The sequence below is a fragment of the Paroedura picta genome, chromosome 2 (assembly GCF_049243985.1).
Source record: "Paroedura picta isolate Pp20150507F chromosome 2, Ppicta_v3.0, whole genome shotgun sequence".
NCBI classification, from domain to species: domain Eukaryota; kingdom Metazoa; phylum Chordata; class Lepidosauria; order Squamata; family Gekkonidae; genus Paroedura; species Paroedura picta.
In genome coordinates, this window is record NC_135370.1 from 7,198,092 (window position 1) to 7,211,878 (window position 13,787).

Sequence of the window (13,787 nt, forward strand, 5' to 3'; positions counted from 1 at the left end):
CTTCACTGCCCCAGCTCTTGTGCAGGAGCACAAATCGGGGGCAGATAAGGTGCACTGGGCCAAATGCTCCCCTGTGTGGGTGCAGGAAGATGTGGGGCAACCTGCCACGACTAAAACTCCAGCCTGCAGCCCGGCATGAAACCTCCAGTGCATAAACGGTCCAGAAGGAGCAAGGAGTGTTCTCTTGTGAGAACACTCACAAAATCATGACATTTTAGTTGAGCTGCTCAAGGGATCTTCCCTCTTAGTAAAAAAAGGTGAAGGTATCCCCTGTGCAAGCACCGAGTCATGTCTGACCCTTGGGGTGACGCCCTCTAGCGTTTTCATGGCAGACTCAATACGGGGTGGTTTGCCAGTGCCTTCCCCAGTCATTACCGTTTACCCCCCAGCAAGCTGGGTACTCATTTTACCGACCTCGGAAGGATGGAAGGCTGAGTCAACCTTGAGCCGGCTGCTGGGATTGAACTCCCAGCCTCATGGGCAAAGCTTTCAGACGGCTGCCTTACCACTCTGCGCCACAAGAGGCTCATCCCTCTTAGTAGGGGTGGCCAAACTGGCTCTCCCAATGTCCATGGTGCACAAATGCAAAGAACTCAATGAGCTGCTCTGCAGTTTCCTCATCTTTTAGCAATCCTTCCTTCCTTCCTTCCTTCCATTTCTGTGCTGCTCTTTCCCAAGGGTTGATCCAGGATCATTCCTGGGTCACCCCAGGCCCAACTCTGTATCTGCCTGGTTTCCTACTCTGGATATATTTAAGCCAGTACAGAAATTTGTTTGCCTTGATAGTTCTAGCAATCCGCTCCTCAAAATCTCTTATATGTGCTTAATTATTGACTCGTCTGTCTTTTGCCAGTCTTCTTTTAAGTTTGTTGGGACAGGCCTTTCACATTTTAAAAGAAGTCTCCATGGCCTTTTATGGTTTCTTTTGCGTGGGTGGTTGGCTGTGCCAGTCCTGACCGGAGCAGTGCCTTCTATGCAGGCTCCCGTTAGCTTCCTTCTAACTAGTTCCCCATTTGTGTAAAGTTCTGTCTTTTGAAGTTAAAAGTTTTTGAAGTCAAACGTTTTGGACTTGATAGCATTGTGCCAGCAACATCTGCCTTTCTCGCTAGGTCTTGTTCCATCCCATGAAACATTTGTTGCCCTTTTCTGCAACAACAACTTTTTGCTGAGGTCGCAGTGACCGAAACAAGGCCACATCATAGATTTATATAGGAGCATTATGATACTAGCTGATTTGTTTTCAATCCCCTTTCTAAAGATTCCCATCAGTGCATTTGTTGGGGGTTTTATTACAATCACATACTGAGTTGGCGTTTCAGTGAGCTATTTGCCATGACTCCAAGACCTCTCTCCTGGCCAGTTACTGCCAGTTTGGTTGACATTCATGTATACTTAAAGTTAGGACTGAAAGTAACCAACAATATTGGTTTTATCTTGAAAATCCTGAAGTTGTCCTGCCACAAACCTCTAGAACACGTTGCCCAGAAAAGTCAGATTTGATCCTGGGCGTACACTGTTAAGCTTTACGGCTGGAGGGGGCAGGGGGGGGGAATCGAAAGACAGCTTTTAAAATAAAGAAGCATTGAGACTTCTAAATTACAGAACAGCCAATTTCAGGGTGCATCAATTAAAAGGAGCAGAGACCACCTTAAAATTTCCCTCAGGGTGGATTGGTGCAGACTTTCAAGAGATCAGAATAGACACCCTATAAATAGAAGACTGTTCTCCAGGAATGATCAAGCAAGGGCAGAGCAGAAACATTTTGCAAAACTGGAATGAGGAACCTGCTCTCACAAGCCCTTTTGCAATACAGAGGATGAGAAGTGCAGGTTTCTTTTGATATTTCCACTGAAACAGTCAAGAGAGGTCCACTGATCCTGATCCACTGATCCAGGTCCAGAGGGACTACAATATAGGCAGGGCTTCAGTTTTAAATTGATGATTAGATAACAGAGCTAAAACTGATGATGAAAAAATCTTACGACAATGGGAATTCTCAGCCATTATGTGGAAACACATTCCACATAACGGCTGAGGCAATGGATGGTGAGGGCTGTCGCTGAGCCCCACTGGCTGCACCACCACCACCGTCTTCTGAAGTTCTCCTGAGGGCAGGACTGCCCGTGGAAGACTGGCAGCAGTGCAGTGAGCTGGGCTTAATGCCAGGCCTTGCCATCTGCCATCTACTGTTGCGCTCCCTGGGATGGGACAATGGATGTCAAGTCTGTGCCCATTTCCATTTCAGGGGGTGCACCAGTAGATGTGTTTCCACATTAAACACAGCAGAGGAAGCTACCCATCTTTATTAGGCATGATTAATACATAATTGTCACAGGAGCACTGAAAGGGATGCCCTTGGCACCACCTCCTCCAGCCATACAGCCACGGCTTCCAAACATCTGGGAAATTTTTCTGTGGGGAGTCTGGGTGGCCGTCCATCAGGAGATAGAGTTGGGTGTCATCCACATTTTGGTGACAAAGCCCAAAGCTCCACACCAGCTGAGCCAGACGGCACATGAAGTTGTTAAAAAGTGTGGGGGAGAGGACTGCCCCCTGCGGGACTCCGCAAGGGAGTTATTGGCCAACTTTTACAAGCATACCACTCCTTGCCACTAGTATTAGTTAGTGAATTTGGGTTAGATCCCACATGTCCTTTCCGCTGATGGAAATATTCCTCTGACACACGCACAGGTGTACCTGCCGTGGAAGCCCCAAATGCTCCCCAGAATGCCGTCCCCCCCCTCCACAAGTTCCATCTGCAACTGAATCTATAAGCTTTGGGGCTTATAGAGGAAGGTAAGAAAGTTGAACGCTACTGACAGAAATATTTCTGTCAGGGAAACCCTCTGTGGGGTGAATGTTACATAAAACATACCCATGAAACTACACAAATGTTTCTTTCTGGCTGTAATGGCAATTTATTGTCATAAACCAAACACACTCTAGTTCTCTAGGTGATCCCAGAATTAAATTATTTCAATAACTATGGCTCTTCTCATTTTTTTTTCCCTTTAAGTCCTCGGCCAATTAAACAATATCAAAGTACTGAGCATCAGCTTTGATTGCTACACATCAGGAAGAACCAAAGTGACCAGAATACATTCTGTGTGGAATTCGTTTTTAATTAGTTCCCGAGGTACACGCCTCCTCTCTGTTCAAAACGGATCTGTGGTCTCTCATGCATGCAGCCTTCCCACGTCAGACGTGCTTTTCATCCACTGGGCCTTCACCACTCAAGGCTTCGCTTCTGAGATCATGAATACGGAAATGTCAAGGTGTGTGACTTTCTCATGGAGGAGGTTCTGGAACATGGGGCAGTTGTTACAATGACAGTCTTCCATGTCAAGTTCCCTAACAGAACTGCAGGTATTAAAATGATACTATGTAAAAAAGAAAAGAAAACTTGCCATTTCATGGTGAGAGCATGTAAAACGCCAGATTTCCCCCCCAAAATGGTACTCTGCATTTATATGCACACTTCCATTTTACTAGCTTCTTTCCAAAAATAAGAACACTGGAGCCCGGATATGAATTGAGAGCAGCAACTGTATAGGAATATCCACAAGAGGTGTTAACTCGGATTATGAAACTACCATTTTTCAGGGCAAGGTGGGTTGCCACTAATTCAGTTCTATGAAAACAACGGTTTGTCTCTTCATGTTTAACGAAGCTTACTTTTATTGGCCAACTTTTACAAGTCCCAGTAAGCATACCACTCCTTGCTACTGGTCATGAGGAAAGTTTTTTTTTTTTTTTTTTAAGTAGGACATACAACCTTAATGGTGATTTCTTTTAACGTCTGAGGCATATCTCAGTTCTGGATAGACAGCACGTTTTCAGAAAAGACATTAAAGAGTAAAGCAAAAATAGTTTCTTCAACCAACAGGTATGATTTCCTGGCCGGACTGAGGCAGGGCATTCTCCGTGTGACGCGGACTATGGTGAAGCGTGTTTTCTTCTGGGAACAACATGGGCAAACGACAAGGACGTTCCCGGCTTGGTGTCGCTTTGAATCAAGTTACAGTCAACCACCGGATATGCGTTCCAATGTACTGCTGTCGCTCTTCATCATCTTGCATAGTGATTAATGTAATCTTCAACCTTATTCCGGAAGTCCTCCTAGATGGTGGGGGAAAACAAACAATTCAGATATCTGTATTTCTAAACTTCTCACATTCTGTTTGCGAGAGTGTTCATGGGGTGTTTGCTTTTTTAGCTTCAACCAAAATCTGACATACACAAAAATGTTCTCACCCAACCACTTTTAATGTATATGCAAGAATTGAAAGAATATGTAATGTTTAACGTTCCAGAAGTGCGTATCGGCAATGCAAAAGTGAAAGGATAGCATTCCTAAATTAAAACAGCAAAATCAAAGAATACAACTTGCTTAAAATAAAACTTATTATACTTAAGACACAGCAGCATCAGTTGCTGAAATCTGAATACAGGTGGGCACCTGTGTTGGTCTGAAGCGACAGAACCATGTTCGAATACTGAGACACCTTTAAGACCAAAGTCTTTGTTAAATTTAACATTAAATGAAGTGTCTTTCTACAAAGTAATATTATGAAAGCCCTATTATGATGAATTGTTGAGGCACTAGAATTTGACCATCTTATATTATTGCAGGTAAAGGTAAAGGTATCCCCTGTGGAAGCACCGGGTCATGTCTGACCCTTGGGGTGACGCCCTCTAGCGTTTTCATGGCAGACTAAATACGGGGTGGTTTGCCAGTGCCTTCCCCAGTCATTACCGTTTACCCCCCAGCAAGCTGGGTCCTCCTTTTACCAACCTCGGAAGGATGGAAGTCTGAGTCAACCTTGAGCCGGCTGCTGGGATCACTCCCAGCCTCATGGGCAGACAGCTTCTGACAGCATTTCTGCTGCCTTACCACCCTGCGCCACAAGAGGCTCTAATTGCAGGTAGCTGTTATTGCAGGTAGCTGTTCACAAACCAAGGAAGATCATAACAGGGGTCTTTGCTGTCTTGTCTAGTTCAGTCCTTATATAAAAGTTATATAAACTCAAGGATGGGCCAATGAATAATAATAATAATACCACATAAAAAGCGTTGGGTGCTTCTGACGATGTGCCGGGCCTCTGATTGGTCCTTGCTAGGCAAACTGCCCCCATTGAAGGCCAGTCAGAGGCTCTCCCTTGCCCCATCCCCCTCCTCCGTGCTGCTTCCCGGCGGAATAGCCAGCACTACGTAAGCAGGGGAACTGTGGCCAGCTGTCTAAGCACCCTCTGTTCACCCAAGCCATGCCATTTTCCCATGGCCTCCTGGCTGCCGTCAACAGGGGCAGAGCAGACCGGATGTGCTTTGTGCCGGCACTGCCACTCTCCCCAGCCTCCTGCTGCCAAGAGTAAGGGGAAAGCCAAGTGGGCACACTCCACACCGGCCCTGTTGCTCTCTTGGCCTCCATGCACCAAGAGCAGGGGGGAAATTGAGCAGGCACACTCTGTGCCGGTCCCACCAATTTCAGAAAGGGCAGAGGGGGCAGATCCTAAACCCACAATGCTGTGGAGAAGTCAGCCACTTTATGTGCAGGCAGATCTCACCCGACTGTTTTCTTTTCATGCAGATGTATGCAAAAACCTTGTCTTCTGCAAATTTACCCTTTCCAGGAAGGGGGGGTTCCTAGGCTCAACCAATATGCCTCCTAGACAGCATTTCATTCATCTGGTGCAAATATGGTGGTAGCCTCTGGTCCCAAAGACCATCTGGTAGAAAGAGCTGAGACCAGGGCCCCAACGGAGCTACCAGAGTTCCACGGGGCTTGTAAGACGGTGCTCTTCTGCCAGTCCTAAGAGGGCGGCCAGAGCGATCTAATAAACATGGGTCTCCCCCTGCCCCTCTCAAGTTCCTTCCCTTATTTCTTCTGTACCACCGACTGATCCAGCCAGCCAGAGGCCGCCAACAGGCAGGCGAGACAAACAATGCCGGCAGGGGTGGGGCTGAGTTAGATAGTGAGTTGATGTTTACTTTTTTAAATTTTTTAAATTCTTAAATACATTAAACTGTTTTATGCATTTTAACCATGTTGGAAACTGCCCCGAGCCCCCTTATGGGAGAGTGACTGTAAACAATCCAATAATAATACCCCCCCCCCCATTTTTTACATCTTCCCATGCTTCTCAAAAACTGCTAGGAAGGGTTCTCTGGAGAAGCCAGTTAAACCTGCCTCTCCAGAGCTCTCAGTTCACGTGGCCAAACTATCTTGGTCAGCCCATACCTGGGCTTTTCTCTGCCACTTGGTGGGAGGAGCTCCTGGGGGAGCTCCAGACCCTGTTGGAGCTGGCACAGTTCTGCAGGACCTGGAAAACAGAGGTCTTCCACCAAACTTGCGGTTGGGGCCATGAAAAGTCATCAGGGAACTGTGGGCACTCTCAGCCTAGCTGCCTCACAGGTTTATTGTGGTGAGGATAAAATGGAGGAGCAGAGAGTGTTGGAAGCGGCAGCCCCTGACTTCCAAGGAACACGAAGGCACTGTGCAATAGCACCGCTCTTTCGCTGACACAGAAACCTTTCTCTAAACCAGGGGTAGTCAAACTGTGGCCCTCCAGATGTCCATAGACTACATTTCCCATTAGCCCCTGCCAGCGTTTGCTGGCAGGGGCTCATGGGAATTGTAGTCCATGGACATCTGGAGGGCTGCAGTTTGATTACCCCTGCTCTAAACAGATGGCTATCAAGGACATTATTATTATTATTATTATTATTATTATTATTAGATTTATAGCCCGCCACTCCCTTGCGGCTCGTGGCGGGTATTCAAAGAAGGAGCAGGGTTCTTATTGGACGGTACTTTCAAGGCATTACCGCTCACCTTGTCACGCAAGTGATGCTCTGCGGCATCAATATTCAAAGGGTCGTCAAAATTCAAGAGATCCTGAAAGCAGAAACCAACAAACCCCATGAATGTCTAACAAAGGCCCACAGATGTTAAAACATACAACCGCTGACTGGGCGCAGGGCTAGAGAACCGAAGGACCGGGATCTCAAGTGGATGACAAGAGGGCTGTGGCTTTATGTCCTGAAGACCCACATTTGACATCAAAGGCGTACCAAAAAGCTGTTTGCAGTGTGAAGGGAAAAAATGGTCAGGCATGTCCCCAGGCAGCAGCACTCAGCCCTAGGCTACTGGAAGCAGCTCTTAGTCCCCAGCAACTTGGTTCATGTCTACAGTTTCATTTGAACTCTTCCAACAGCAAATGCTAATTTATTTGGCAAAAGAAGAGTTGGTTCTTATATGCTGCTTTTCCCTACCTGAAGGAGTCTCAAAGTGGCTTCCAGTCACCTTCCCTTTCCTCTCCCCACCACAGACACCCTGTGAGGGAGGGGCGGCTGAGAGAGCCCTGATATTACTGGAGAGTTGGCTCTTATATGCCGCTTTTTCTCTACCCAAAGGAGTCTCAAAGCGGCTTACATTCGCCTTCCCTTTCCTCTCCCCACAACAGAGACCCAGTGAGGGAGGTGAGGCTGAGAGAGCCCTGATATTACTGAAGAATAATAATAATTGGTTTTTATATGTCACTTTTCTCTATCCAAAGGAGTCTCCAAGTGGCTGACATTTGCCTTCCCTTTCCTCTCCCCACAACAGACACCCTGTGAGGGAGGGGAGGCTGAGAGAGCCCCAAGCCAAAATCTTAGTATCCAGGCCACCTCAAAGAACTGGATTTTAGACCAGCACAATGTCTAGCAGTGGCTGGAGAATTGGTGGAAACAATGGCGATTCACAGAGCTGCCTCAAGTCTATCCTCCATGGATCTTTGGTCTTGTCCCTTCCCGTCCCTTTCACAGCCGCATTTTGGAGCCCACCAATTTGTTTTCCAGCACCCACTTGCTTGAGCCTTGATTACGAACTCTAAAGGCTCTTGAACGGAACGGCAGTTTTGCCCCCCATCTGAGCTCTCTTACTGGTCCACCAATACACTCTTGACCCAAACGAAAGTCAAAATTCTCAAGAGTAGCAAGCACAACTTGGTATCTGCGGCAGTTACCAGAGCGCTGACAAACCAGTTTTAGTCTAAAGGGAGAGGAAGGGGCTCTTCAGCAAAGGTTGTGATTCATTGCGCAGAAGTGTTTTGACAGTGACAGAAAATCTGACTGCAATATAAAATCACACATCATGGTCACATTGCAGTTCTGTTTTCAGACAGCTTAATTCAGTTCCAGGGCTGAGCAAATGTGGCCCTCTAGATATCCATGGACTACAATGCCCATGAGCATTTGCTGGCAAGGGCTCATGGGAATTGTCGTCCATGGAGATCTGAAGGGCCACACTTTGCCCACCCCTGAGTTACACAAATACAGCAGCCAGGTTATGGTCTCTCTCTCTCTCTCTCTCTCCAAGGAACCCCAGTCTTCTGAGAGCCCAGGCAGACGAGGCCTCTTGCAGAGGGGTGATCCCACAAGAAGGGACCGTTTGCCCGGCAGGTTGGATCCCACATTCTAAGGCCCTGTTTGATAAGGGATCCCTGCCACAGAAGGGGAGGGAAGGCATAAAATTTCAGGTGGCCAAAATAGCTAGCACAGCACCTGGGTTTGGCAAAGAACTAGCTGAACAAAGAGCAAAGGGGAACGGGACGGGATGGAACTGGAACCATTAAAATCCCAGCAGGTGACAGGATCTTCAAAAGTTGAATGTCTGTATTAATGTTAAAATGATATAACTTTTATTGTGCACAATTAAAAAAAAACTTTTAGGATTTAAAAAGATATGCATAGCCCCATAAGCTCTTGTCAAACAGTGTGCTATGCGCTATGTGGACCAATGGACGGACACGTTTCGGCCCTTACCGAGCCTTCTTCAAAGGCCTGGCTTTAACACACACCAGTTCATGACACGTATGAAATATTTATAGCAGCCAATAAAAACTCCAAGGTATGAGCCAGAGTCACTTAATGCAGTGGTCCCCAACCTTTTTTTGGCTGGGGACCAGCAGGGTGATGGCCATGCCCGCGCAGCGTGCATGTGTGGCCGCGCCCGTGCATCGCACATGCGCGGCGCGGCCCTTATTCCCTCTCCCCCCCTCCCGCAGTAAGGAGCTTCCCGGGCCGCAAGCTTGCACCGGGCTGCGGACCGCAGATTGGGGACCACTGACTTAATGAACGAGCTCTCTTCCAAAGGCGGACAAAGGCTGCCAACAATTTCCAGGGTGTGTTTTCTTATTAGTGCATGCATTGCAATGAGTGAACCAGCTGACCTCTGGAGGCATCGCAAGAGAGACTCCTGTGGAAATCTGTTTATGTTGAAGCACCTGCTAAGATACTACCAAAGAGATGGATGGCACACAGCATCTTCCAATCTCGACAGACCAGGAGGCTCACAGAGAACAGTTGCAGTGATGGGTTCAGCAGGCTAATGGGCAAAGTGACTATCAGTGGCTACTAGCAGCCCTGGTGACTGAGGGGAAAGTGCATTCAGAGCTAGTCAACATCAGGGGTTGGCCTCCATGCCCTGTGGTTGGCCCTCCAGAGGAATGGGTTGGCCACTGTGTGAGACACGAGGCTGGGCCAGATGGAGCCTCACTGGTCACAATACACAATACAATACAAAACCTTTAATGGCATTCACAATATAAAACAATATGCAATCGGTTCTGTAATAAAACTCTAAAAAACTGTGAGGGAAGTTACAAAAGGCAAGGGAGTGGCAAATACAAAAAGATGAAGCCAGTGACGTTTACTTCTTGACCCTGTGGGACATTACTATAGATAAAAACTTGGCTACCCGTTCAGTGGTCTCCGAGCAAGTATCGATAAGCAGCCATTCAAGAGCCCTGCCCTCTGAGACATTAGGGAAGGGTAGAAGTGGGGAGATCAAGATAGAACGTTTGTTGTTATACAACTCACATCGCAGAATGATATGGCAAACTGAGTCTGGTTCTCTATGGCAATACCTGCAAATTCTTTCATTGCGGGGAATTCTCCTATACCTGCCTTCAACCATTGCAGAAGGAAATACGTTTAGTCTGGCTAACATAAACGCTCTGTGGTTTGAAGGTATTATAAGGTTGGAGGGTTTTCCAACCCTCACTGGTCCAATCCAGCAGGACTCTCCTTCTGATGTTCTTGGGCCCTGCCGCTCTGCTTCGAAAAGCATTCCTCAAACAGCTTTCTGGACACATTCTGCAAATACTCCCAATTTGTTTTAATTTTATTATTTATTATTAATATTTCTTTGATTTGTTACCCGCTACTTTCGGCAAGCCAGCTCATGGCGAGTTACACAACCCAGATACAATAAAACCCCAATTAAAACCTCATTAAAATGAACCCATACAATTTTACAGAAAAAAATACAACATGGCGGTAAGAAAGATATAAGCCCTCCCTATAACGGAATAACTGCTAGCTGGGGTGACCTTTGTGACCTTTTAATACTGAAGGGACTGCTTCTGAATTCAATAAAGACATTGTTAGAAAACAGGTCTACGTGGGAGCAAGGTCCATTGTATTCAATGGGGATTTCTCCCAGGAAAGTGTTCTTTGGACTGCAGCCACAAAGAAACCAATTAACCTGATGTGCTCCCCTCTATTCAACCTTCTACTTTTTTGGAGAGAAAAAGGAAATGCCTGGTCTACAAGGACCACATAGACCCACCTGCTTTTTCCACAGGGCCTCTCCCCCGCCGAATCAATCCTCAGATTACTCATCTCCATGTCCAGAGGAAACAGCCTAAAACCATAGATCCAAGGGCCCAGAGTGCCCCTAGGGTATAAAATACCATTGACTGGAAACCCCCAGGACTCCTCCTTTATATATATAAATTGTCCTGATAGTCTGACTCTCAGAGGGTATGTGGGACACATGCCTGCTCTGGAGCAACTTGGTCAGGGCCCTCTCCACCCCTCCTTCGCAAACACACATACACACACACAGACTCCCTTCCCCTCCTCCCCCTTTCCCCCCTACCTGCTGGTTTCCCAACCTCTTTGCTTCCTCCACCCTCACTCGCAAACACACAGACTCCCTCCCCTTCCCCCCTCCTGTTTCCCACTTTACCTGCTGGTTTGCCTCCCTCCCTCCAAGCAAACACGCGTACACACACACTCCCTTCCCTTTCCCTTCCCTGTCCTGCTTACCTGATCCTCAGTCACTGCATTGGCCCCTGCAGGTTGCACAGCAGCTGCCTAGACCCCCGAAGCCAGTGCAGCTGCTGTGAAGGCCCCAGGGGCAGGCCATCCACTGCCTCAATGCTCAGGGCCGGCACGGCTGCAGCAAAAGCCTCAGGAGTGGGGCAGCTGTTGCCTCGGTGCCTATGAGTTGCACAGTGGCTGCCCAGGCCCTAGGGGCTGGTGCAGCCACTGGCCGGACCCTCCTCATCTTCCGGTGCGCTTTGTGGGTGCGACAACATATGTTGCATCCATCTACATTTCCATTAGATGAAGCGAGCCAGAAGATGTGTTCCACATCAAAATTTTTTGCCTAACCACAGAACTTAGGAGAGAATACCTGGCTGTGAAAAATATATAATACTCTTTGAATTTATGTTCTGCGTACTTAATGCATTTTTGACCAACGAGGAAAGCTGTAAAAGCTGAAATGCATCTGGTTTCATGTAGCGCATGACACACACTCATTCACTAGGAATGTTAATAATGCTTGTAAATTCTACAGGCTGATATTCAGACACCTAATGTTTTAAATTTTACTTATGTACACACTATATAATAAATGTTTGTTAATTAATTTTATTGGTTGTAGCTTGACAAAACTGAAATATGTTGGGCAGAGTTTATTTCCCCTCTTTTGTGGAATCTGGTCCACGGAACCATGTCTTGGCCTGAACCCAACAGGCTTGCTAATATTGTTAACATTGTTGAGGTCAATGAAGAAACCATTGAAACAAGTTTCAGATTTTAACTGGCCTCCCTCTGGCCACCCAGAGAATTATCATGTCTATAACTACTAACAGGTGTAGAATCCTTGGGGGGGGGGGGGGAATCAGCCAGCTCCTTAACCCTTTGGCCATGAACCCATGGCTCCATTCCCACAGGCCTCAAGGCATAAGAATGTCCAGATGTGGAAAACATCAAGATCCTCTATGGCCAAGGAGATTCCACCAACACCGACAGCACTGTGGTGAACTCCTTTAATAATCACGCCAGGCCAAATGGAAGGACTTTATTTTATTTATGGATACTTTAGATTTTTACCAAGGCAGGCTCAGGGCAGCTTACAAAGGATTAAAAACTATAGTTAAAAACAGAAATACAATAAATGCAATTAAAACATTAGCACCTGTTCCGACCCAGCCTACCCAGTATAGCAACTGGCTAAAATCTACATGTGCTCCCTCACCCAGTTAATCTGGAGGTTTCCGCTGGGATGCCATAAATAGGCTAATGACACCCAGCTGTCTCTGTTAATGGATGGCCAGCCACCGACACCCCAAGGGCACTGACAACCTGCCTGGAGGCGATGACAGAGTGGGCCAGAGTTGGCTGATGTAGTAAGACGGAGATCCACGGGGCTTAGTCGGTTAGGGAGGCTCTTGACGGAGTTCAATTAACAACTGTGACCACCGTTAGTAGCCTGGGCATGCTGGCAGGGGCTCATGGGAATTGTAGTCCATGGACAACAGGGGAGGAAGAAGTGACCCAGTTTGGCTTAGGAGATGCTCCTGAAGCTCGCCAACTAAAACTTCCTTCCTTCTAGAAAAAAAAAGGAATTAAGGTGCTTGAGGGCTTGATTTCAATCTTCACCCACTGACCGTTTTCAGCATCACTGAGATCGTGGAGGATGATCCCCAAGCCCATTTCTTGAAATAGCCCTTGTACCAAGACGTTGAACAGCCGCCAGAAACCTCGTTATTTTTCTTGTAACAGTGGGGCTAAAATGACGCCTGTGACGAGCCCAAAGTCATCCAGCTGGTAACATGTGGAGGGGTGGGGAATCAAATCCAGCTCACCAGATTAGAAGCCGCTGCTCCTAACCACTACACCACGCTGGCTGGAAGCGCTTTTCAGGGCTCTTGTTCCTGTCTAGCTGGCAAAAGTACTGCAGGTAAGCTACGTCTGCAGAAGGCCTAGTTGGCCATCTGTCAGAAGACACCCATCTGCATGGTGAGGTGAGCAGGGTTCAGCTGCAGATGAACAGGAAAGGAAAGTGCAATGACTGTTCAGGGAGATTTTTAAATGAACCGGTCTGATTACTGAACCCATCAGGACACCTCTTTGCTCAAGGAGAAGAAATCTGACTCTCTTGCCTGCAAAGTGCACAGCAGAGGACTGAACACTTCATGGTCACAATTCATAATCAGAACTCTACTTAGAAGATGCTTTGTTCTCTGCCCTCATGAACTGGGCTGCTTTGGAAACTGTGCAGTTGGCAAAGAAGATCTGCAGGGGTCCTCACAAGCGGAGCACTGTGCAGGGACCTAAGGGACAGGAAGCACTGAGGGGCTCACCAGGCTGTGCATTTTTCACAGCTCTCTGTCCCATGGGCTGTATCCAGGGCTGCGTTCCTTCAGGCACCAGGACTTCTGTGCACAAACAGAGTGCTTCCCTCAGCTCCCCTCCCAAAGCACCCGACCTTCACGGCCCTCTGGGAGCATTGAAGAAAGCCCATAAACTGTTCTAGAGACAGCAAGGTGGGCTTTAGCCTGGTTTTTACTCCCCGGAGAACAGCACAAAAATTCAGCAACAAAACAGTTACTTCAACAGAACAGTATACGTTTCCTTTCCTTGACAACGTTACAACAACTGTGTGTAGGGGAGGGATAAGCACAATATTCTGTTTTGACATATAAAAAGTTCAGAGCAAGGACAGAACC

General features: G+C 47.3%; 1 protein-coding gene across 2 annotated transcripts in view; it reads right to left on the reverse strand.

The window, feature by feature from the left end:
- Positions 1-2,894: 2,894 nt before the first annotated feature.
- UBE2F (ubiquitin conjugating enzyme E2 F (putative)) overlaps positions 2,895-13,787 on the reverse strand; it is a 45,354-nt gene continuing 34,461 nt past the window's right edge. The window contains exons 9-10 of one of the 2 annotated variants that reach the window (XM_077319307.1): positions 6,833-6,895; positions 2,895-4,119 (exon numbers count right to left, since the gene is read on the reverse strand). In XM_077319307.1, the coding sequence (XP_077175422.1) occupies positions 4,069-4,119; positions 6,833-6,895 (114 nt within the window). In that variant the 3' untranslated portion in view covers positions 2,895-4,068. Of the gene's footprint in view, positions 4,120-6,832; positions 6,896-11,020; positions 12,667-13,787 lie in introns of those variants that run through there. The other variant, XM_077319305.1, reaches the window with a different exon arrangement.